General features: G+C 35.3%; 2 protein-coding genes across 2 annotated transcripts; one reads left to right on the top strand and one right to left on the bottom strand.

Moving 5' to 3' along the window:
- Nucleotides 1–10,465: 10,465 nt before the first annotated feature.
- LOC131643472 (imidazoleglycerol-phosphate dehydratase, chloroplastic-like) lies at nt 10,466–13,798 on the top strand. The gene is made up of 8 exons (XM_058913694.1): nt 10,466–10,782; nt 10,868–10,992; nt 11,188–11,292; nt 11,625–11,717; nt 12,078–12,152; nt 12,323–12,385; nt 12,618–12,727; nt 13,608–13,798. Exons 1-8 carry the CDS (start codon nt 10,554–10,556, stop codon nt 13,633–13,635), a joined length of 828 nt encoding a protein of 275 aa, XP_058769677.1. The 5' UTR covers nt 10,466–10,553; the 3' UTR covers nt 13,636–13,798.
- A 439-nt stretch (nt 13,799–14,237) lies between these two features.
- On the bottom strand, nt 14,238–17,285 carry LOC131643473 (photosystem II D1 precursor processing protein PSB27-H2, chloroplastic-like). Its single transcript, XM_058913695.1, has 4 exons — nt 16,985–17,285; nt 16,455–16,554; nt 15,143–15,549; nt 14,238–14,965 (listed from the first exon to the last, which is right to left on the bottom strand). Exons 2-4 carry the CDS (start codon nt 16,534–16,536, stop codon nt 14,828–14,830), a joined length of 627 nt encoding a protein of 208 aa, XP_058769678.1. The 5' UTR covers nt 16,537–16,554; nt 16,985–17,285; the 3' UTR covers nt 14,238–14,827.
- Nucleotides 17,286–23,398: the final 6,113 nt, after the last annotated feature.

Consider the following 23,398-nt stretch of genomic DNA (forward strand, 5'->3'; position numbering starts at 1 on the left):
TCCACTTCACAATTTCAATAAAATTTATTATTTTTTCAATTAATTATTAGAAAAAGAGAGAGAGAGTATGATTGAATTTAATTAGAAAGAAAAAATAAATGTGAATATAATAGAAAAATAACTCTAACCATTTATTATCTTAATTGAAGAATTTTATACTAAAATAACATTTAAAAAGAAACTGAGAGAGTAGTAGATTAGTTTTTTTTTTTGTAACGAAGGTAATAGTTTGATATCAAAACAGGAATTCACTACAATATTGTACTATCGTCATCATGGTAATGATAGCAATAGGTGTTTTTTATTTTTGCAGTTTTTGGGTATCATTCGACTCACGGGTCAGACTGAGTCCTATAGACAGAAATGGCAAGATGAATGCAAGATATTTATTTTCTACCAATATGATTGCTAGAATCAGTTAAATTTCCATTTTAAGTAATTTATAATTATTCATACCCATCCTGGAAGTTTCTTGTCTAGCATAGTGTTTTCTCTTTGTTCATCGTGATTAAAGCCTAATCTTTTTCAAAAGAATATAATTTAATAACAACATGAGAATATTATTGCAATCCCCAATGCAGAGTACATTATTGAAGAACAAGAACATATTGAAAGTCTGATTACTTTCCTTCAATAGACATTCATAGTTATTGGGCCCAATGGGTTCCACTTTGTATCTAAGCCCAATTGAATATTTTATATTGCTGAGACCCATCTCTCATTTATATAAGAGGGCACTTCTTCTCTTTTTGTAAGCAAGTTGAATGCATAATGAAATGCAGAATGTATCTTTTCTTACACATGATATTCTACGATCTGTAATATGGTATCAAGAGTCCTAAACCCTAATTTTTTGAAACCTTCTTCCCGCCCATCATCTTCTTCCCGCCCATCATCTTCTTCCCTACATCTCCACATACTCTTTTCTGCACACGCATAAACAAACTCTCTGTGTTACATTCACGGAGTTTGACAATTCTAACACTGATGAATCCATCAAACAAGATCCACTCAAAGCACCAATTGCTAACAACGACCCCACTCTAAATCCAAGAAACCCTTACTACGTCCATCCCGACGACAATCCCGGCGCCATTCTCGTCGCACCACCGTTAGACGACAATAACTATCATAACTAGAGCAAGGCAATGCGTCGAGCCCTCACATCCAAAAACAAGGTAGCTTTCATCAATGGTTCCCTTCCGAAACCACCATATACATACCCCAATTACGACGTCTGGGAAAGAGCCAACAGCATGGTGATTTCTTGGATCAATTGAACATTATCGCCACACATCGCACAAAGCACCATATGCTTCGACTCTGCATTCGAACTCTGGACAGACCTTCAAGAGAGATTCACCAAAGGAAATCACTTTCGATTCTCCAATCTCCTTCGCGATCTCCACTCCATCAAAAAAGGTGAAAGATCCTTATCTCAATACTTTACGGACATCAAGATTCTATGGGATGAGCTTGAGGATCTTCTCCCCACACCTACCTGCATATGCAACATTCCCTGTACCTGCAATCTATCCAAAGCGGTACGCCAGTACAAACACCTTGAATACGTTGCTTGTTTCCTCAAAGGTTTGAACGAAAACTATCATAACATTCGCATACAAATTCTACTTCTTGATCCTATGCCCAGCATTAGCCGTGTTTACTCTCTAATTGCCCAACAAGAAGCTACATCTACCACACCCACCATATTATACACCAACAATAACTCAACTGTCGGTTGTGGCAAAGGCCGTGGAAACCCTAAGAATTCAATGGTTTGCACCAACTGCCACAAGACGAATCATACAGTGGAAACCTACTATTTTAAGCACGGTTTTCCACCGGGTTATCGCAACAAAAATCCTAAGAAAGATAGCTCAGAATCAAAGGTTCCACAACAATCCGAGAAAGAAAGCATTCTCTCCAAAGAGGACTACCAACACCTTCTTCAACTTCTGCAGCAATCCAGAAAAGGCAAGTGTACCGATAAGCCTGAGCAACCCACATCCAAGGACAATCACATAATCTCAGGTATGATCAAAACAGGTAGTACTCTACACTCCTCTGATATGCGGATACTTGATTCAGGAGCTTCTGATCATGTTTGTCCACACATTCAATGCTTTGACACAATTTATGTTATTAAACCTATCAACATATCTCTTCCTAATGGAAATTGCATCACAGCCAAATTTTCTGGCTCTATCACCCTTGGCAACCTCATTAAGTTGCATAATGTCTTTTTCATTTTTGAATTTGCCTTCAGTCTGATCTCTATTTCTAAGTTGTGCAACAACTCTCCTTTTAGCATCTCCTTCTCACACAACTCCAGCTCTATACAGGATGTGTCTACCAAGAGGAGGATTGGACATGTGATTCTTCATAAAAGCCTCTACATCCTTCAACAAGAGGCTACACATAATCACAATTGTATTTCCACTCATAATACTTTCTCTGCTGTTGTTAATTCCAACAATACATGTACACATATCCCTTTAAATTTAGGGCACCATAGATTGGGCCATCCTTCTAATGATGTATTACAACACATGTCTAAACAATTTTCTATCATCAAATTCAATACAAACTCTATCTGTCATACATGTCATTTAGCTAAATAATGTAGATTACCATTTCCCACTAGTCATTCTAATACTTCTCAATGCTTTGATCTTGTGCATATGGACATATGGGGCCCTATTTCTATATCTTCTTTAGATGGATTTCGTTATTTTCTCACCATTGTAGATGATTATAGTCGCTATACTTGGACGTTTTTAATGCATACTAAAGCTGAAACACGAACACACATCCACAATTTTATCACTTACTGCAAAACTCAATTTTCTTGTAGCATTAAAACAATTAGAAGTGACAATGGTGTCGAATTTATCATGCCTGAATTTTATGCATCTCTAGGCATTATTCATCAAAGAACCTGCATTGAAACACCACATCAAAATTCTACTGTTGAACGAAAACATAGGCATCTCTTAAATATCACTCGATCTTTAATGTTTCAAGCTAATTTACCTAAATGTTTTTGGTCTTTTTCTCCATGCCATGCTACATATCTAATTAACCGATTATGTAGCCCCACCCTCCAAAACCAAACACCCTTTTTTAGACTTTTCAATGAACACCCCACTTTCACAAACCTTAAAACTTTTGGATGTTTGACCTATGCTTCTACCATCACTAGGCATAGAGACAAATTGGATCCCCGAGCCACCAAATGTCTCTTCCTAGGCTTTCCCACAGGTACAAAGGGTTATCTTTTATTTGACCAGCATGCTAGACAACTTATAATTTCCAGAAACTGTCATTTCTATGAGACTGTCTTCCCATACCCTGATCACATATACAAACCAAAATCAGATGAATTTACTTCTGACACTGACCAAACCCCCTTCCTTTTTGACTCTATTACTGAGCAACCTACTAATACAAATCCCCAGCCTACCCAGCATTGTCACCCCACTGCTGATTTTGCTACATCCTTAGAAAGCACAGCACCAGCCCACCATATCACTCTTAGTCCTGATAATTCTCCTACAAGTAATAATGATATCAGCAGTGACAACATCCATGACCATACCATAAGTGATACCAGTTCCCATGACAGTTCCCATAACAACAACGGTCCCTCTACTGCTAACAATAATACAGCTCAACCCAACACTAGAAAATCCAATAGGAACAAGTCTGCTCCTGCATATCTCAAAGACTTTGTATGTAACACTATGCATAAATCTAATCTTTATGACATTTCGAAATATAATACATATGATAGAATATCTCCTGCTTTCTTTACTTTTGTCTCTGCCATCACTACTACCAAGGATCCTGTTAGTTACAAAACTACTAGTCTCCATCCTCATTGGATCAAAGCAATGAATGATGAACTACTAGCTCTCACAAACAACAACACTTGGACCTTCACTACTCTCCCAACAAGTAAGAAACCCATAGGTTGTAAATGGGTTTACAAGACCAAATACAATTCTAATGGCACAATTGAACGACACAAGGCCAGGTTGGTTGCTAAAGGTTTTACACAAGTCGAAGGTATTGATTTCTTTGACACTTTTTCCCCGGTCGCCAAGTTAACCACTGTAAGACTATTACTAGATTTAGCCTCTTCCTTAAACTTATATCTATTTAAACTGGATGTACATAACGCCTTCCTTCACGGAGACTTGGATGAAGAAGTATATATGTCCCTACCTAAAGGCATAAATCCTTCTTATCTAAATCAAGTATGCAAATTATCCAAGTCGATTTATGGATTAAAATAATCCAGCAGACAATGGTTTGAAAAACTTTCTAAAGTTCTTTTATCAAACGAATTTCACCAATGTGCTGCTGATCATTCCCTCTTCATCCATAAATCTACAAAGTTTTTCACAGCCTTATTGATATACGTTGATGATCTTATTATTGTAGGTAACAACATGGAGATTATCAACACAACTAAATCCACTCTGCAACATCACTTCCACATCAAGGATTTAGGCACATTAAAATATTTCCTCGAACTGGAAATTGCTCGCAGCTCATCAGGAATCAACATTTGCCAACGCAAATACACGCTTGATCTGCTGTCAACCACATGTCTGCTAGCATGCAAACCTGTTTCAACACCTATGACCAGAGACATCAAATTAAAAGCAAATGAAGGGATCCCTCTTCAGAACCCCACTGCATACCGAAGACTTATAGGCCAGTTGATATACCTTCTCAACACTCGCCCCGATATCTCTTACTCTGTTCAACAACTCAGTCAGCATATGAGTCATCCCACAGACATACATTACAACGCAGCTATCCGTGTTCTTCGCTACCTCAAAAACAATCCTGCTCAAGGCCTCTTTTACCCCAACAATTCACCAATACAGCTCAAAGCTTTTTCAGATTCCGACTGGGCAACCTGTCCAGATACCCGCAAATCTATCACAGGATATGGTGTCTATCTTGGTTAATCTCTCATCTCTTGGAAATCCAAGAAGCAACCAACCGTCTCACGTAGCTCCACCGAAGCAGGATATCGTGCCATGGCCTCCAGCGTGTGCGAAATCCAATGGCTAACCAACATACTCAATCAATTACCTATCACCTTCACCAAACCAGCCATGTTATACTGCGACAATGCCTTTGCCCGTCACATAGGGGTGGGAATAGGCTGGGCCGAGCTTGGCTTTGCCAAGCCTGAGCCTGGCCTGCTATAATATTCAAAGCCTAAGCCTGGCCTGTAGCCTATCATAGGCTTATTTTTTTGGCCTGGGCCCGGCTTTTTGAAGGCCTGATTGGCCTATTAGCCTACTTAAAAGCCTATTTCATTTGAACATTTGTAAATAAGTCATTCAACTCGTCTTTATATAGACTAACAAATTAAAAGATCAGTGAGATTAAATGTTTGTTTGCATTAGCTTATTTAAGTTTACCTAGTAGCATAAATTTTGTGATATTATTTGTTTGAGAGAACTTATCGAAACAACTACGCCTTGGCCCGTTTCACCTTCTTCCCGTTTCCTCATCGCAACAGTTAGCAGATATATTCACAAAACCGTTAGACCTCCAGTCGTTTCTGACAAACCTCTCTAAGCTTGGAGTCAACTCAATCTACCTTCCAGCTTATCGGGGGGTATTGAAAGCCTGATTACTTTCCTTCAATAGACATTCATAGTTATTGGGCCCAATGGGTTCCACTTTGTATCTAAGCCCAATTGACTATTTTATATTTCTGAGACCCATCTCTCATTTATATAAGAGGGTACTTCTTCTCTTTTTGTAAGCAAGTTGAATGCATAATGAAATGCAGAATGTATCTTTTCTTACACATGATATTCTACGATCTGTAATAGAACAAAATGTGTCTTGTTATTAATACACATGTTAAATATGTTTTTGGTCCCCATAAATATCTCAACTTTCATTTTAATTTATACAAAAAATTTTGGCCCCTAATAATATTTTAGTTCTTTCCATTTTCTAAAATTTTGAAATATATATATATATATATATATACATATATATATATATATATATATATATATATATATATATATATATATATATATATATTAGTCAGACATCAACTTTCATTTTATATATATATATATATATATATATATATATATATATATATATATATATATATATATATATATATATATATATATATATATATATATATATATATATATATTAGTCAGACATACCTTAAAACCTATGACAACACTTAATCACTAAGGGTTGTCATGTATTGTAATTTTAAGCAAGTACAACTGGCGCCTACTGTAGAGTTCAGTAAAAGTGCCATAGGCCACACTCATTGTTACTCGCCATAACTTTCACAATCTTCCCAAGAAGATGCTTAAGCATCGCTCAAATATCACCGTCAACACTATCCTCGAAGGTTTTACCAGTGGTGGAGAATCTAGTTTCTCACATAGAAAATATGGCCATCAAGGTTTCACATAAAACATTATACCTTGCCTCCTGAATCCCGAGGAAGGAACGAGAATCCAAAATCACCTTCTCAAATGAATACAATTTGGGGGTTATTCCTCATAATATTGACCCCAAGGTCGTTACCGTATTGTACGATAATTGGGATGTGAACCAAGTATTAATTAACCATGGTAGCTCAATTGATGTCTTGTTTTAGAACGTTTTCCAAAGGTTTCAACTCGACCTCAACAACATCATAACATCCTAACGTTATTTGGTTGCCCTTTCTAGCGAATAGGTACATGTGAAAGTCCACATAACGCTTGAAATGACGTTCGACTCATATGCGAGCGCCGGAACAATTAACGTAAAGTATCTCATGGAAGATGCCTTGTCCCCTTACAATGTAATAATGGGAAGACTCACCCTTAACTCATTAGGGGTGGTTCTGTCCACTCTCCATCTAAGCCTCAAATACCAATTATTTGATGGGCGTGTCAGTGTAGTCAGGAGAGACTAGAAGATTGCCTAAGAATGCTATCAGAACTACCTAGAAACAAGAAGGGAGGCATTCGCCTGACGCTGCCCCTCATCCAGGCGCATGTGACGCTGATTTAGCAAGATGACGGGATCTAATGTTACGCCAATAGAAGAATTGAAAGAGGTCCATATTGACACCTAGAATCACCAAGTCACCAAGTTAGACACCTCTTTGTCTGAATTCTAAGAAGAAGAGTTGGTCGTCATGCTTAGGAAGAACATTGACTTGTTCAGTTGGGCACCTTTATATATGTCAGAAATATATACCAGAGTGGTATGACATTGTCTCGCCATTGACCCACTATCAAAATAGTATCTCAAAGGAAACGTAAGGTTGGTGAGGAAAAAAGGGAAACCATTGGCGAGGAAGTACAAAAGTTGACAAGCATCGACTTTATAACACAGACAAAATACCCATCATGGCTAGCTAACACGGTCATGGTAAAAAACATCAAATAAATGACGCATGTGCGTCAATTTCACTGACTTTAACGATACATTCCCAAAGGATTTGTACCCTCAACCTAACATAGATAGTTTGATCGACGGGTCATTAGGCTACAAAACGCTTAGTTTCATGAATGCCTACTGCTAGTTAGAACCCTCTTTATGGGACCTTATAAATCCTCAATTAACCAATTTAGTTTAATATCATCTTTCAGACCCAATGCTTAATCAAATGAAAGCAAATAGCCAAGTTTTAGTAGTTGTCATTAATATTTGTGAGAACTCGGGAGAGTCCAACAAGGAGGATGAAAGCCCTGGTACTTCAACTGATGATACAGAAGACAAAAATCAAATGGTGTTTTGGTTTACTTTAACAAAACATTTTATTCTGATGTGAATTTGGCAATGGTACGTTCTTTTTTTTTTTGTTATTATTTGTTGTGAATTTTTCCAAGTATTGTTTAATTGGTTTTGAAATTTCGTTGTTATAGGGATAGGTTATTCATGGGGAAACTGCAATCAGAGCTACTGCAGCAGGTGTAGTTTCTTTTTTGTTAAATAAGAAATTGAAGTCTCAAAGCACAACTAATGATGATGGTGAAGATAGTGGTAATGATGCTCTGAAGATGATGATGATAATTGAAGCCACTGCTACATGGTTGGAAACAGTTTCAACATTGTTTGAAAATATAGGATTAATATATGTGAAACTAAATTTATAAGTAGGATATTTAATTAAACAGTTCATGTATTTCAAATAGAGTTATATTATAGTTTCAACCTGCACATTGTAAGACTCACATAATTGTTTTAAAAATTGATCAAGAGTTAAATTGTTACAATTATGACACCTTCAAAATTTTAAAACACTATGTTAAAAATATTATTAAACGTGTATATACAGACTTTAATAATCACTCCTACTAATATATATTTTTATTATTAGTAATTCTCATTAGAGAATACTTATAAATTTCATAACGAGTTAATATAATAATATGAAAGAAAGATAAGTTAGTGAAAAATGTTATAAAACTTTACAAATAATTTGTAACATGTTAGACAAAATTAAATTAGGTTGTAAAAAAATCATTTAAATTGAATAATTTAATTATAATGATTTAGTTAAAAATAATAGTACATTTTAAATTTTTTAAACATATTATTATTAAAAAATCAATAATACATTTTTAGAAAGATAATATATATTTTTATAAAAAAATATAATAAATGAGTTAATTTTAAGATAGATCTTTTAATATTTAAAGATAATTCAAAAAATATTATTTACAATTTAAAAAAAAAAGAAAAAATAACTCCCAAAGATGCAGAATGATAGATAGTCAGAAATTTCTTCTCATAATTATGAGAGAAATTGAATTAATCAAATTTATTGAAAGAAAATATATAAAATACATGGAAAACTGTTTTCATTACCTAATAATATATATATATATATATATATATATATATATATATATATATATATATATATATATATATATATATATATATATATATATATAAAGATTTAGTAAAAAAAATGTAAAGCGAACAAAATAAGAAAATAAAAGCTTATTTAAGGGGTAGAATCCACTACCCCTTTTCATAAAACTCCTCCTCCACCGCTCCGCTAAATACATATGGATAATTATCATTACTTAGAACTAAAATAACATATAGAAATATATCGTTTATTTTATATTAAAAAAAATTGAGGCCCATAAGTTTTTTAGGCCCGTGCTGTAGTATTGTTTGTACTGGGGATTTGTTTTTTTGACATAAAATAAATGATATTCATTCATTTAAATCGATAGAGTACATTGTTGCAATACAAATTCAAAATCGCCAAAAACAAAAAGGGTGAATCTGCGAACAAATCCACAACATCCATGTTAATAGCATAAAACGGCAAATTGCATATGCCTACAAATATTAATGTATTAACTGTATTGAGATGTCCGAAATATTCATGCTTCCGGATCTGTAGCGTTGACGGCACCTAAGTCATTGATTGAATCTGCACTAGATCGAAACTAATCTTTCAACCTGAAACAAATGAACACCGCACAAAAACGGAAAAACAAAAATACCCGCACAAAGACGAGAAATCAAAATACACCACAGAAATATGGGAAATCAAAACAAACGATGACCCACGAAATCACAAAATAAACAAAAAGAAAATGTGTGAAAATCACTTATTTAAGTAATAGATAAACAAAAACGATTTGGAGGGGTGATTTTGGATCAAAATTGATCCTAAATCACCCCTCTTTGAGAGAGAGGAAGGAAAAAGAAGAAAAGTGACGGCTAGAAAATGGAGGTTTTGTAACGTGATCTTTTGTACTGGGGATTTGTTGACACTGCATTAGTTGGTAAATGACATTTCCTTTTTCTTTTATGCTATAATTTTAATTTTAATTTTTTAAATATTTTTTTTATTATAATTTAAATTAGAGAATCGATTGTATGATTGATTTTAAATTTATAACTATGTAAATATTAATCAACTAAAATATAAATTCAAACTTGACAAATGAGAGTGGATGACAAGTAATGTAAATCCATACCGCATGGATTTTTTACTAATATTTTATAATATTTTTAAACATATGTTTGGAAACACATAGTGCCTAAAAACTCAAAGTGTGTAATAAGAGTATTAAGGCTATGTTTGGATATCACAAAATGAACGGAGCGGAATGGAGCAAAGAGGAGTGGGATGGAGCGGAATGGAACGGAGCGGGACGAATGTACCATTCCATTGTTTGGAAATTTTAGGACGGAATAAGACAAATTGTTCATTCCGCCCAAATCGGAAGGGAAGGAATATGGTGGTAAGTGATGGAATGGAATGGAATCCATACCACTCCTTTCCGCTCCGCTCCATCCGTTTTTAAATTATCCAAACAACGGAATATCATTTTATTTCATTCCATTCCGCTCCACTCCATCCAATTCCATCAATCCAAACAAAGCCTAAATATCTCATACATGTAATTTTTAAAAAAAAAAAAAAAATAGACTCAAAATCTACCATAATTTGCACCTGTTCCTTAGAATTTACTCTCATTTGCTTGTGGTTTGATTTCACATTCACAATCTGAATGGAGCTCACTCTACCTCAACCTCAATCTCAATTGCACCCTAAATGCCTTCCATTTCCCTCTCTCAAATCTAGGGTTTCCGTTTTTCAGACAACCTCGTGCTCACCTTTCCAAGCTTCAATCTTTTCACTCAATCAACGCAATCTCACGCCATTGAATACTTCCAGAAACATCTCCGCCTCTGCTTTGCTCGGCGGCAACAACACTTCAACTTCCCCAATTGACCCAGGTCTTTCTCTTTTATCAAACTTTATGCGTTTTTTGAAATTTTGGATTTTTCAATAAAATTTTAATGCTTTCTTGATCATTTTCAGGTGCTAGAATTGGAGAGGTGAAAAGGGTCACCAAGGAAACCAATGTGTCAGTCAAAATCAACTTGGATGGATCTGGTATTGCTGATAGTAGTTCTGGAATTCCCTTCCTTGACCATATGCTTGATGTTAGTCTTTTCAACTCAATCTCTATTATACTTCTGTTACTTTTTATCTATCAATCGGAAAATCGGAATAGTTAGAATCAGATCGAAATGATAATGAGGGTTTTCATTTTATTTTTGGCTCCTTTTATAGTTAAAAGTTAAAATTGTTGAACTGATAGACCATTTATGAGAACAAACTTGGTTGTGATTTTTCAGCAACTTGCATCACATGGACTGTTCGACGTACATGTAAAGGCTACAGGTGACATACATATTGATGACCATCATACAAATGAAGATGTCGCTCTTGCTATTGGAACGGTACTGCCAACAGCTATGTGAGCTGTTTATTTCTATTTTTTTTGGCTCTACTTATTATAAGTCATTCTGGAATTTCGAACATGCTTCAGTATCTTAGGTTAAGGATATTACTTTAAGATTGGTGTTCAAGTTATATCCTTGTATTTGACTTTATCCTTTCTATGCAAAATGCAATCCAACTAGTTGGCGACAACTCTAACAAATGTAACAGTGGTTATAATCTTATCTTATGACAGCGGGAATTTTCAGTTAACGTAGAGCTTTGTTTTATTGTATGTTTGCATCTATCTATCATCGAATCAAAACTTAGATTTCTGCTGCTTCATATCCAGGCTTTGCTGCAGGCTCTTGGTGATAGGAAGGGTATTAACCGGTTTGGTAACTTCTCGGCTCCACTCGACGAAGCATTAGTTCACGTTTCTTTGGTAATTAGTGTGTACTGTTTGCAGCTTTTGTAATCATTAACTTCTGTTATAGATTTAAGTTAATGTGTGCTGGGGAATATGAATATTTTGTCCTTGCCTAGAAATACAGTAAATGGATGAAGAAACTTTGAAACAATGTAATGGCTTTTGCATGTGCGACTTAACAAACTTACATTATCATGTTGACTATCCACATCAATACTTTTGTGACTCAAAAAGTTCAGCTATCAATGGGGCACCAGGGAGCTTGTGGCCTTGTGTCAATGCTTTTTCATTTACTCTAGCAGTACTTGTACACAAGGTTTCTGAATTGAAAATTTGGAATTTTTAACTAAAGCTTTCCTCCCTTACCCTGTCCAGGATTTGTCTGGTCGACCACATCTAGGTTATGATTTAGACTTACCTTCTCAGAGGGTTGGGACATACGACACTCAGGTAGTACATGTCTTTTTAATTACTTAATGCCTCAGTTTCACATTTTGTTTCTATAGCTTTTAACTATTGAGCTTCAAATTTTGTTATGTAACCGTGTTACTCGATCCTTTCACCTCTCCCCTTCATTCTTTTCACTTACTGACGAGTCTTTTGAATATTCGTGTTTGTAGTTGGTGGAGCATTTTTTCCAGTCATTAGTGAACACATCTGGTATGACCCTTCACATTCGACAGGTACTAATACATAGAATATTGGTCAAAGTCTGTCATAGTCATTGCTGTTGTAAGTATATCTATGCATTTCATCATGAAGGAAACATACTGAATCTTGTAGATCTTTTATTAGGGATAGATGTTCTTGCTACTTTCTTTACGAATTGATTATATATTCCAGCCTCATTTTTTGGGGTCTATGCTTTCTTTTAAATATATATTTTATTCAAATTTTGAATTCATCTGTTTGCAGTTTGCCGGAGCAAATTCCCATCATATTATTGAGGCAACCTTCAAAGCATTTGCCAGGGCTCTTCGACAAGCGACAGAGTATGATACACGTCGCCGTGGAACAATACCAAGGTCTAGTATCTCTCGAACTTTTTTATTTTATTTTATACAAAGATGATTATAATTAGATTACATGCCTGTTGGAATTTCCGCCTTAATTGAGGTCCACCCCTAGTCGCCTTAATTGCGGCATTTGGCTTGCCTTAATTGCAGCCTCCAACACCTTCATTGTGTTGGGTTTGAAGGGGTGGATTTAGTCCCACATTGCTTAGAGATATGGCATGCGTTGTGTTTATAAGTGGGGGCAATCATCACCTTACAAGTCGGTTTTGTGGGGATGAGTTAGGCTCAACCCAAATTCTGAGAATGCCTACTTTGCTACTAGAGTTTCATTAGCATTATTTACATTTTTCTTCTTGTCACTTGCTTACAACAAGATAATCACTCAGCACCTGGATTGAATGTTCAATTCCTTGTTTTTACTAAGGATAGAATAATCAATTTTACTTGTTAAAACAAGAAAAAAGACTCTCATGTTTAAATAAAATTCTCTGTGGGGATTGTTATGTTCAACTTGATGTTGTCAATTGTAGATTGCAGAAAATAGCAATTTGTTCCAATTGTACTATGCAATAGTGTTATAGCATTGTTATAGGATTATGCGTTAATTGACTATAATTTGTACTAATAAATAACATATCTTAGACAAAAATGATTTGTTCAAATTTTGCCGGACTCTAAGGCTATAGCAGAGCAGCTATTTGACAATTCTGGTTCAACTGTAGAATTTTTTATAACAATATAAATTAAGCAATATCAATCATCATATTAACTACTATAACACTAGCTGATAATTTTTTAAGTTAGAAAAATCATGATTTTGTTTGTGTAAATGCATTTGCAATCACATTTATATTGTCTATTAAAACTGTAAATTTCCTGGAATATGCAGTTCAAAAGGAGTTCTCTCGCGCAGTTAATATCTTCAGCTGCTATCCATAATTGGATCAAGCTACTTATGCAAGGGGACCTCTGCAGTTCATCAAGCATATCCATCCAAATGATCCTTTATGTATTCATAGCCTCTGTAAACAACATTGTTGCACTCATTTATTTTAGAAGTTTAAGTTACTTTTCTCGTCACTTTTTTCTTTGTACATAAGGATTTGAATATGATATGAGAGTCAGCTTCAATAAAAATATTTTGAAAAATAGATTGATTTTAATTTTCAAAAAAGAAATGTATGAGTTATTATTATTTTTTTCATCTTGTAGAGCATATTATGCGGTTGTGTTAATTTAAAATCATCTAATTTAATTTTTATAATTTATGTAACATTATAATATTAGAAATGTAACATTATAATATTAGAAATATACTTGGTTATCATTAGAAAACTCGGTAATTTGCAAGCACGCATATGCTGCTCTTCTCTCCACCATCTTTGTTCAGTTCAGGATCTTTAGGCTTCTTTGTTATGTTAAAACACCAACACATTTGTATGCTTCACGATAGATGTTGTTGACTTGAATAAGTAGAGGTTGAAGACAGAAAATATAAGTAAATCAATTCTCAATCATATTAACAACTTGTAAGTAATTATTCAATGTCATACAAAGTAAAATTGAATAATGTATTTGTTCATCCAAGTTCTTTGTTTGGGGCAATGCTAACATGAGAACTTGTATAATTTGTAGAATGAATTTGTAGAAAAGGTATGGCGACATATGAGGTATACATCAAGCTGTTCAAAAAATCCAAGAACTGATCCGAACCGCCGAACTGAACCGAACTGAAGTTAAAATAACCGAACCGTTATGTATGGTTAGTGAACCAAACTGTTATGCACAAACAGTTCTAGAACCAAACTGTAACTGAAACCGAACTGAAACTGAACCCGAACCGAATTTTGAAACAGTATACCAAACCAATAATTTTGGTTCAGTTTGTTCTTAGTAAATTAAAACGGTTCGGTTCAGTTCGAGTGAATTTTTATCATGGTTCAGTTTGGTTCGGTTCAGTTTTTCGTCCGAACCGTACTATGAAAACCCCCCACAAAGCACATTAATCATAAACAAAAACTTGGTAAATATATTTCATATGATAAAAGAATAGAAAAAAAAAAAAAAAACAAGTTTGATTAGTTTCTATAATACATTTTGTAGGATTTTCTACAATGAATCTTCAGCAGTATTCAGATAATCTAATATTTCAGACTTTACTTCTTCCGGCAATGCAGCTGATGGTCCTGACCTTGAGTAAAAGTTTGCCAAAGATCTTACAGCTTTTACCAAAGCAACATATGATTCCTGCAAAGAATCAATCCAAAGCATGAGTATGTGTTTACAAAATATAGAAATCTACAACGAATCCAAAGCATGAGTATCTTTACAAAATAGAAAAATCTGGTTTACAACGAAATGCTAACATAAATGCTAGTCAAAACATTGAATTTTCATTGCTTAAGTTCAGACAGAAGTACATACTTCTTGAGCAACAGTCTGGTTTCCACTCCAACTACCAAGATACTCCCGAATCGACTCCTTTGCCGCATCTGCAGTCCTTCTAAACTTGGCATTATCGTCAAGGACTTCATTTAATGACTCACGCAGTGTTTTCACCAATTCTTTTGCTGACTTTATGTAAGCTTTTGGCAAAACCTTTCCCGACTTTGTCTTCTCATTGGGATCAAATAACGATTTGACGGCCCCAATAACACCATTATCATTCTCCTCTTTCTGATCTGACTTCTCTTCAGCCCATACCAATAACGGTGATAAACCGTAACAACATGTTATCGCAACCAATGAAGTGCCAATACTAATTGTAAGGTGCCTGCGGTTCAAAGCTTCGAGAGGAAGCAGTGCAATATTAGACCTGGATTGCAGTTTATCTGTTGAATTGCAGAAACACTGTCAATGCTGTTACTTTATCATGTTAAGAGTTATATGTGACACTAAGGCACAAATTTAGGGTGCGTTTGATTTGTTAAAAAACGAGTTACAGGACAAGACAACTTTTTTGTACTCTGTTTGATGCAGAAACTAATTATGGTACTGGACAAAAAATATGGCAAGGTACTGGACAAAATCATAATTTCTTGTCCCCCACTAAACCATGGGACAACTTTTTGTCCCAAGCACTAATTATCAACAAAATATCAAAAAAATTAATTTTTACTCTCTTTCTTATTATTTAATGTTTTAATTCATAAATATAATATTAATATGTTATATATCAAAAAAATGTTATAATAAAAATTATACTATTTTTATTTGGTTCATTGACATATCAAATAAATTAGAGAAAAAAAAATCTCAATTTATTATTTTTCTTCTCTTCTCATTATTTAATATTTTGATTCAAAAATATTAATAAAAAAATATTATATTAGAAATTATATTATTTTGTCTGCTGCATAAACATATTAAACAAAATAGAGTAAAAAAATTATTTCTTCATCTTTTTTCCTCCTTATTATTTAATATTTTGATTCATAAATATTGTATTTTATATATCAATAAATAATATTATATTAAAAATTGTATTATTTTGTCTGGTGCATGGACATATCAAGCAAAATCCAGAAAATAGTTGTCCAGTCCAGTAACCATCAAACACAGTACAATACAAAAAGTTATCTTGTACTGTTCTGTACTGTCTAGTACTGTTCTGTCCAGTACTTCGTAATTTACAAATCAAACGCACCCTTATAGAATAAGCATTTATAAAAAAACAGCAAAGTTGCAAAATAATCTCTTAAAAGTAAAATAAAAGTTTCAAATATTTAAGACATACCTTCAATGTCAAATCTTTTGATCTCTTGAGGCGTTTTAGAACTTGTGATGGAACACATACTTGCTGCAAAGGTAACTGCCATTCTCCTCTATTACACTCACTGCATACATTAAGCAGTCATAAATAATCTCTTTCAAACTTGCGTGCTTCATTAACATAACACCCCGACCGTAATAATTTGAAAAATGAATAAATTAAAGGTAATCACAAGTGTCGGAGTAGGTGTTTGTGTTCAATATGAAGAGAAACCCAGCATTTTTCAGAGGTGTCAATGCTTCATATCTTGCAAGTAAAGAATTTCAACTGTTATGAGTCATACAATTATCATTCCTAATTTTTCAGTCATTTACTAAGCATATAACTGTATGAAAAGGAACACATTTATTGATACATAGTTAAATCAATATGAAAAGGGGGAAATTTTCAAAATTTGAAGAATTTATCAGTTTTGTAAAGTTTGAAAGTTTGAACTATTTCTATGTGAAATGCGTTGAAGCAACTAATGAAAGGTCGAAACTTTTCAACAATACCCTTTCCTCTCCTGTCAGGGTCTATCTTCTTATTCTTCCTCCTCGAAGAATAGGTTGAAACTTGAGTAGATTTTGAGCGGATCGGAAGCAAAAGGTTGCACTTTTTCGTTGAGGCAAAGGCCGCACTAAACGATGAGCTTTCACGGAGAAGCGGTGCTCTAAAAAGAACGGGGACGAGTAATGCACGGGCAGTTGGAGGTCGGAAAATGGAGTTTGGGTGGCTGTGCGTGGCGGTCTTCCCCTGTGTCACGGATAACGAGTATGCGAAGAAGAAGAATATGTGGTGTACTCTGAAGAATAGATAATAAAAATATTTAAAAGATAAATGTAGATAATTTAAAAAATGAGTTAGAATAAATTTACTCATCTCATTCACATCATAATTTAGTTCTAATCATATAAATTTAAGATGTGAAGAAATTGTCTTCTTTTGTTTTCCTTAAAAGTGTCAAATGGACATGTCCGTCCCGTTTAGGTTCGTTCTGCAAAAATTCACAAAAAAATAGAGTGGGACGGGACGGACATAGTTAAGAATGCGGGTCTAAAACTTTAACACGCTCCACAAAAAAGTGAGGGCGGAGTGGGAAATGTTTATGGACTTTGCACTTTGTAGGCCTAAAAATATAAAATTTTATGTAAATGTCTGTGTCCGCAAGAGCCAGCAGAAAAAAGGGCGGGAGGGAAATGCCATTGAGCTTTCCACCTTCTAGCCATATAAAAAAGTAAAATTTTATGTAAATGCTCGTGCTCGAAAAAAATGCGGCATAAATGAACATGTCCAATAGATCGGACCCGTTTTACCATCCCTAGTCTCCATGGAAATTTAGATAATTCAAATATTGGTCTTTGGGATAGTTTGCAAAATCTACTTGCAAATGCTGAGCATATTGACGAATATATTAAATTGAAAAGGATAAACATAAGAATTTAATCAATTTTTTATCTATGATCTACAAGAGATTTACTCACTCAAATAAAGTGATAAAGCACTACTCAATTTTTCACCACCCTCGAGAGGGTGTGGTAAGACTTTGACAATTTTTGCCCCATGTCTACATGCAATTGCAATATCAAATGTGTTTGCCATATATTACCTACAATCAAAAGTTATTGTAAACACAACTATGTTATTCACTTCCTCAAAGGTTCAAACGAGCGGTATGCTTTCGTCCATTTTTAGATAATGATCACGAACCCACTTCCACACACAAACAAGGTTTTCTCTATGATCATTCGACAAGAAAGACATCACATTCCTCCTCTTAGAGAAGACAAACTCATTGCACACTTAGCAAAACCATTTGACATAAGTCGTCCAATAGATTATGAATCATGGTATTTTTCCACTAATTGTGGCAGAGGCATCCAAATATGCAGCTATTACAACAAATCAGGTCACAACATCAAGTTTTCCTTCAAAACGCATAAACTCCCTTCAGATCTCAAAATGATGAATTTAGCACAGGAATATGCAGCTGAAGACATTCATGAAAAACAAATTGAAGACACAACTAATAAAGATATTAACATTGAATTCACTAAAGATCAACAAAAGAATTTACTGGCACTCATTCAACAGACAACAACTCAGCAGACGTATAACGTCAACACAACATACATTTTTCCCTCAAGTAACCCTAAATCGAATTACTTCTTAAATAATTACAATAATGATAGTTGTATTTTAGATATAGGGGTCATAAACCATAAGTGTCACTACGGGCATCTTTTTACACACATAGTTGAAATCTTACCTATTCAAATTAGGCTTCCTAGTGGAACATCTATTAGCACTATTTTATGGAATCATAACATTCACATGTGATTTTTATTTGAATAATATCATTTAAATTCATGATTCCTACATTAACCTCATTTATATACCCATATTTACCTACTCCCTTGACTAGAATATTTCATTTAACTCCATTAATTGTATGATACATGAGAACCATACCTTGAAGAAGATTGTTGAAACCAAGCTACGTGATAGCTTATACCTGTTCACATTTCTTGTGACTCTAAATACTAATGTTATTAATCTTAGCTCTAATTCTAGCAACTATGACACTAGAAACTATAACTTGTGGCACAATCATTTTGGTCACCCATCATATGATAAATTTTCCTTTATACTATAATTCAAATTAATAACGCAATGATGCATAACTTAATGCAATGACAATAAAGCAAACATAATGATAGTTAAAGTAATGGAAAGGTAACGTAATGGAACGACAATGAATTGCAAGATATTACGCGTATGTATAAGAAACCAACAAGTTGATAACGACAAAAGTCGTTCATCACAACCGAATCAAAATATATGCAACATGTAACACATATATGTCAAGTTAACATACAAAATGACATCATGTGCGAATTGTTGCGTAAGGACGCATTATGTGACACTAATGACTAAACTACCTACAACGCGAATACAAATTAAACAACAATTAAATAGCCCACATATGTACGAATATGTTATGCACGTATGCAAAGTATTGAACAAATCGACGCCAAACATACATAACACATTCAGATTCAGTTTCAACACAAAATAACGTAACTAAAGAACACACACATTTACAATGCTACATCACTATAAAGATCGAACATACACCACACATATGTGATTACAACAACATTACAAAATAAAAAACAAGAAAAATGCAGCAACAACACAACAAAATTTAACAAGCGCAACCGACATCTTGATAAAAAACTCAAAATATAAAATACATAACCAACGAAATAAAACCAAATCCAAATCATTGTCAAAGTGTGAATACCGATTTATCGTTGAATGCGAAAATGATGGTTAAGCCCTTTGTTGCTCAGCATCAGAGTTAACGAATGTCGTTGTTGTCGTTTTCGTGTACAAATTCGAAGGAGATGGCCACAAGTTGTTGAAACAATGGTGCAGTGTTCTTGTCACGATTTTGTTGGGGTGGTTGGCCGGAGTGAACTCGTTTGCATGGTGGAGGTGTTTCCCGACGTATTATAGTGAAAACGGCATAAATTAGAGCAAAAAATGGTGGTTGCTGTTTGAAGTCAGAAGTAGTTGGTTTGGTGTATGCTGGTGGCTGGATGGAGGTATGTATCACTGGAAAAGAGTAGTAGAAGGTGGTTTAAGGGTAACTCAAAGGTTAGTGTTGGTACCAGTTATGAAAATTGTTGTGTTATATGATGAGATAATGATAGGGAGTAACGAAAATAAGTGTTATAGAGGTGGTATGGATCAGATTAGATATGGTTTATTCATGGTGTGGCTTCAATTTTCATGGTGGTGGTGATGGTTTTAGAAGAGATAATAGTCGTGGGATGGTTGTTTTGTTACATGGATGGTGATTATCAAATCAGTTTATGGATTTAGGAGGGTAACTGTAACACTCGAGGTTGAAGAAGGCGAGAGGTGGTTGCACCACATGTAATACCTGAAGCCGAAGTGGGCAAGAGTGGTCGCCACATCGGAATGAGAGGATCCCGAGGCAGTGTAGGTATGGTGGGACTGCATGGTTGAAGGAAAAGCTTATAATGATTGATGAGTACTATCAATACCAATAAGATGCATCTTCTTTTCGGTAGCCCATTCCATAAGAACTCCATAGTCCAGCGTGTTTGACTTGGAGCAATCTTAGGATGGGTGACCTTCTGGGAAGTTTCTCGGAAAGCGTGTGAGTGAGGTCAAAGCATGCTGAAAAGACCTGTGTTGGTTTGTGGGGTCAGTCGATCATCCCGAATGCAGTTGGAGGGGTTATGGTGGGCATGTAACACCCGAAGTCGAAGAAGGCGAGGGTGGTTGCACCGCATGTAACACCTGAGGCCGAGAGGACAAGGATGGTTGCCACATCGGAATGAGAGGGATCTTGAGGCCGTGCAGGTATGAGACTGCATGGTTGAAGGAAAGCTTATAAGGATTGATGGGTACTACCTATACTAGCAAGATGCATCTTCTCTTCAGTAGCCCGTTCCATAAGAGCTCCATAGTTAATCGTGCTTGACTTGGAGCAATTATGGGATGGGTGACCTTCTGGGAAGTTTCTCGGAAAGTGTGCGACAAATGATAGGGTCAGTCGATCATCCCGAAAGTAGGATGAGGTGTTACAAAATGGTATCAGAGCCAGACCTCTCCCAATATGATGTGGTTCGAGGACGAACCATGCGGAAGGAGGTCGTGCAGGTATGGTGGGACTGCATGGTTGAAAGAAAAACTTATAAGGATTGATGAGTACTATCTATACAAACATGATGCATCTTCTTTTGGTAGCCCATTCCATAATAACTCCACAATTAAGCGTGCTTGACTTGGAGCAATCGTAGGATGGGTTACCTTCTGAGAAGTTTCCCAGAAAGCGTGTGAGTGTGGTCAAAGCATGCTGAAAAGACCCGTGTTGGTTTGTGGGGTCAGTCGATCATCCCGAATGGAGTCTGAGGCGTTACAGTAACATATTGAATGGTATTATCTATACAACCAAGATGCATCTTCTTTTTGGTAGCTCATTCCATAAGAACTTCACAGTTAAGCGTGCTTGACTTGGAGCAATCGTAGGATGAGTTACCTTCTAAGAAGTTTCCCGAAAAGCGTGTGAGTGAGGTCAAAGCATGCTGAAAAGACCCATGTTGGTTTGTGGGGTCACTCGATCATCCCAAATGCAGTTTGAGGCGTTACATTAAAAGAGGGTGGCTCATGGCGGAGGAATGGATGGGGTAGGCTGGAAGGTGAAAGTGACAAAGGGAGATTGTGGGAGCGTGAGTGAACAGAGGTGGGACGTTCGAAAATGGTTTATGGAAAACGAAGAATATGATACTGTTTATTAGCTTTTTCTTCTTATTTGAAATTTTTTTTCTCATATTTTTGTGATTGAAAGATTTAAGAGTGAAAACATATGTCATTGGTCATGAAAAGTGAGTGAGAGGAATCGGAAATGGGATGGAGAAGGCCTTCATATTGGTTCCTGTCACTCTCATAGTTAATGCATTCTATTTATATCCTAATGCTAGGTTTTCTCATGAAAAGAAAATGCCTATTGTCCCTTTATCAATTTGTTTTAATTAAAATAAAAGCCTACTATAATACAGTGAACTCACTTTTATATCGAAATGTCGCGGTAAGCAAGAGTCGCCACCGACTTTTATTTTATCCAAATATCGGAAAGGCTAAAAGAACAGGAAAAACCTTTTAAATAAAAACAGGGTTTGGGGGGGTAATTATGCAAAGGGAAGGTGTAAGGCACCCTTTGCATCCATGGTTTTCCATGGGCTCTTAATTGCTTTGCTCTTTGTTTTCAGAAATGTAGAAGAAAAAGAATATGGACTTTAGCTCGTAAATGAGCGTAGCCATTTTGAAGAGATATGAGAAAGAATATGAAAAAAAAATTTTAGAGCAAGGCAAAGCAATTAGGGGCAATTACTTTATAGTCTGAAAAAGAAGTTCTTTTAGCCTTTTAGGGTGAAAGGGTCTATCCTTGCCATAAGAGGGCAGGAAGCCTTTCATTTGGAGGTTGAAGGGTCGTCGTAATGTCGTTCGCCATAAGACTGTCCCATGCCATAGAGAGGCAGGTAGTCTAAGGGAAGGACCAGAATAGCTTTTTCGTAGGCAGCCAGAGGATACCTCAGCCTTTTCGTAGGCAACTTTCGAGGGTCGAGGTCATATTGGTGTATCGAAGGCAGCATCATTTAGGGACTTATGACCTTTATATGTATCGAGGCAGCATGGCTGAGGTATCCTCGTAATCGAGGGACATGGCTATTCTGCAAAAACACAAGGCAACAGGCAACAAAGAGGTTACCCCAAAAGTGTGCGTGGGTGCATCAATCACGTGATTATATTCAGAAAATTATCTTATAATTAGTTATTCTAAATTGATTACAGGCTTGCACTCCCTAAAATTACTAACCACAGCAATTAATATTGATAATCAAAGCAATAAAGGGAAAGGGGAAAATGAAACCAGAGGGGGGAAAGGGGAATTGAAACCAGCGGGATAAACAGATTAATAAGTATGAGACAAGTAATAATTAAGATTTGAGTTTAGGGTTACCAATTATTCGAAGCTTTGGCAATTGACAAACCCTGAAAGGTGGGAAGAATAGAAAGCAAAATGGGGTGAGTGCATTATTAGTTCGGAGGCACACATTGCTAACCCTAAAAATAAAAGATAAAAAAATTTAAAATAAATAGATAAATAAATAGGTACTTAGCTTCGAATTTGATCTGATATGGTTGGCAGTCGGAGGAAACCTCGGGGTTAACCCTGAAAATATATGGCAAAAGCAAAGGCAGAAGAAGGTGTGAGTGTATGCATAGTTCAAAAAAAAAAAAGGTTTAAAGGGTAAACCCTAAAATAAAAGGAAACAAAATAGACTTTGAAATTTAATTGAATACTTAGCTTCGGATCTTGATCAGGTGCG

This window comes from Vicia villosa, linkage group LG1, assembly GCF_029867415.1.
Source record: "Vicia villosa cultivar HV-30 ecotype Madison, WI linkage group LG1, Vvil1.0, whole genome shotgun sequence".
Lineage (NCBI taxonomy): Eukaryota > Viridiplantae > Streptophyta > Magnoliopsida > Fabales > Fabaceae > Vicia > Vicia villosa.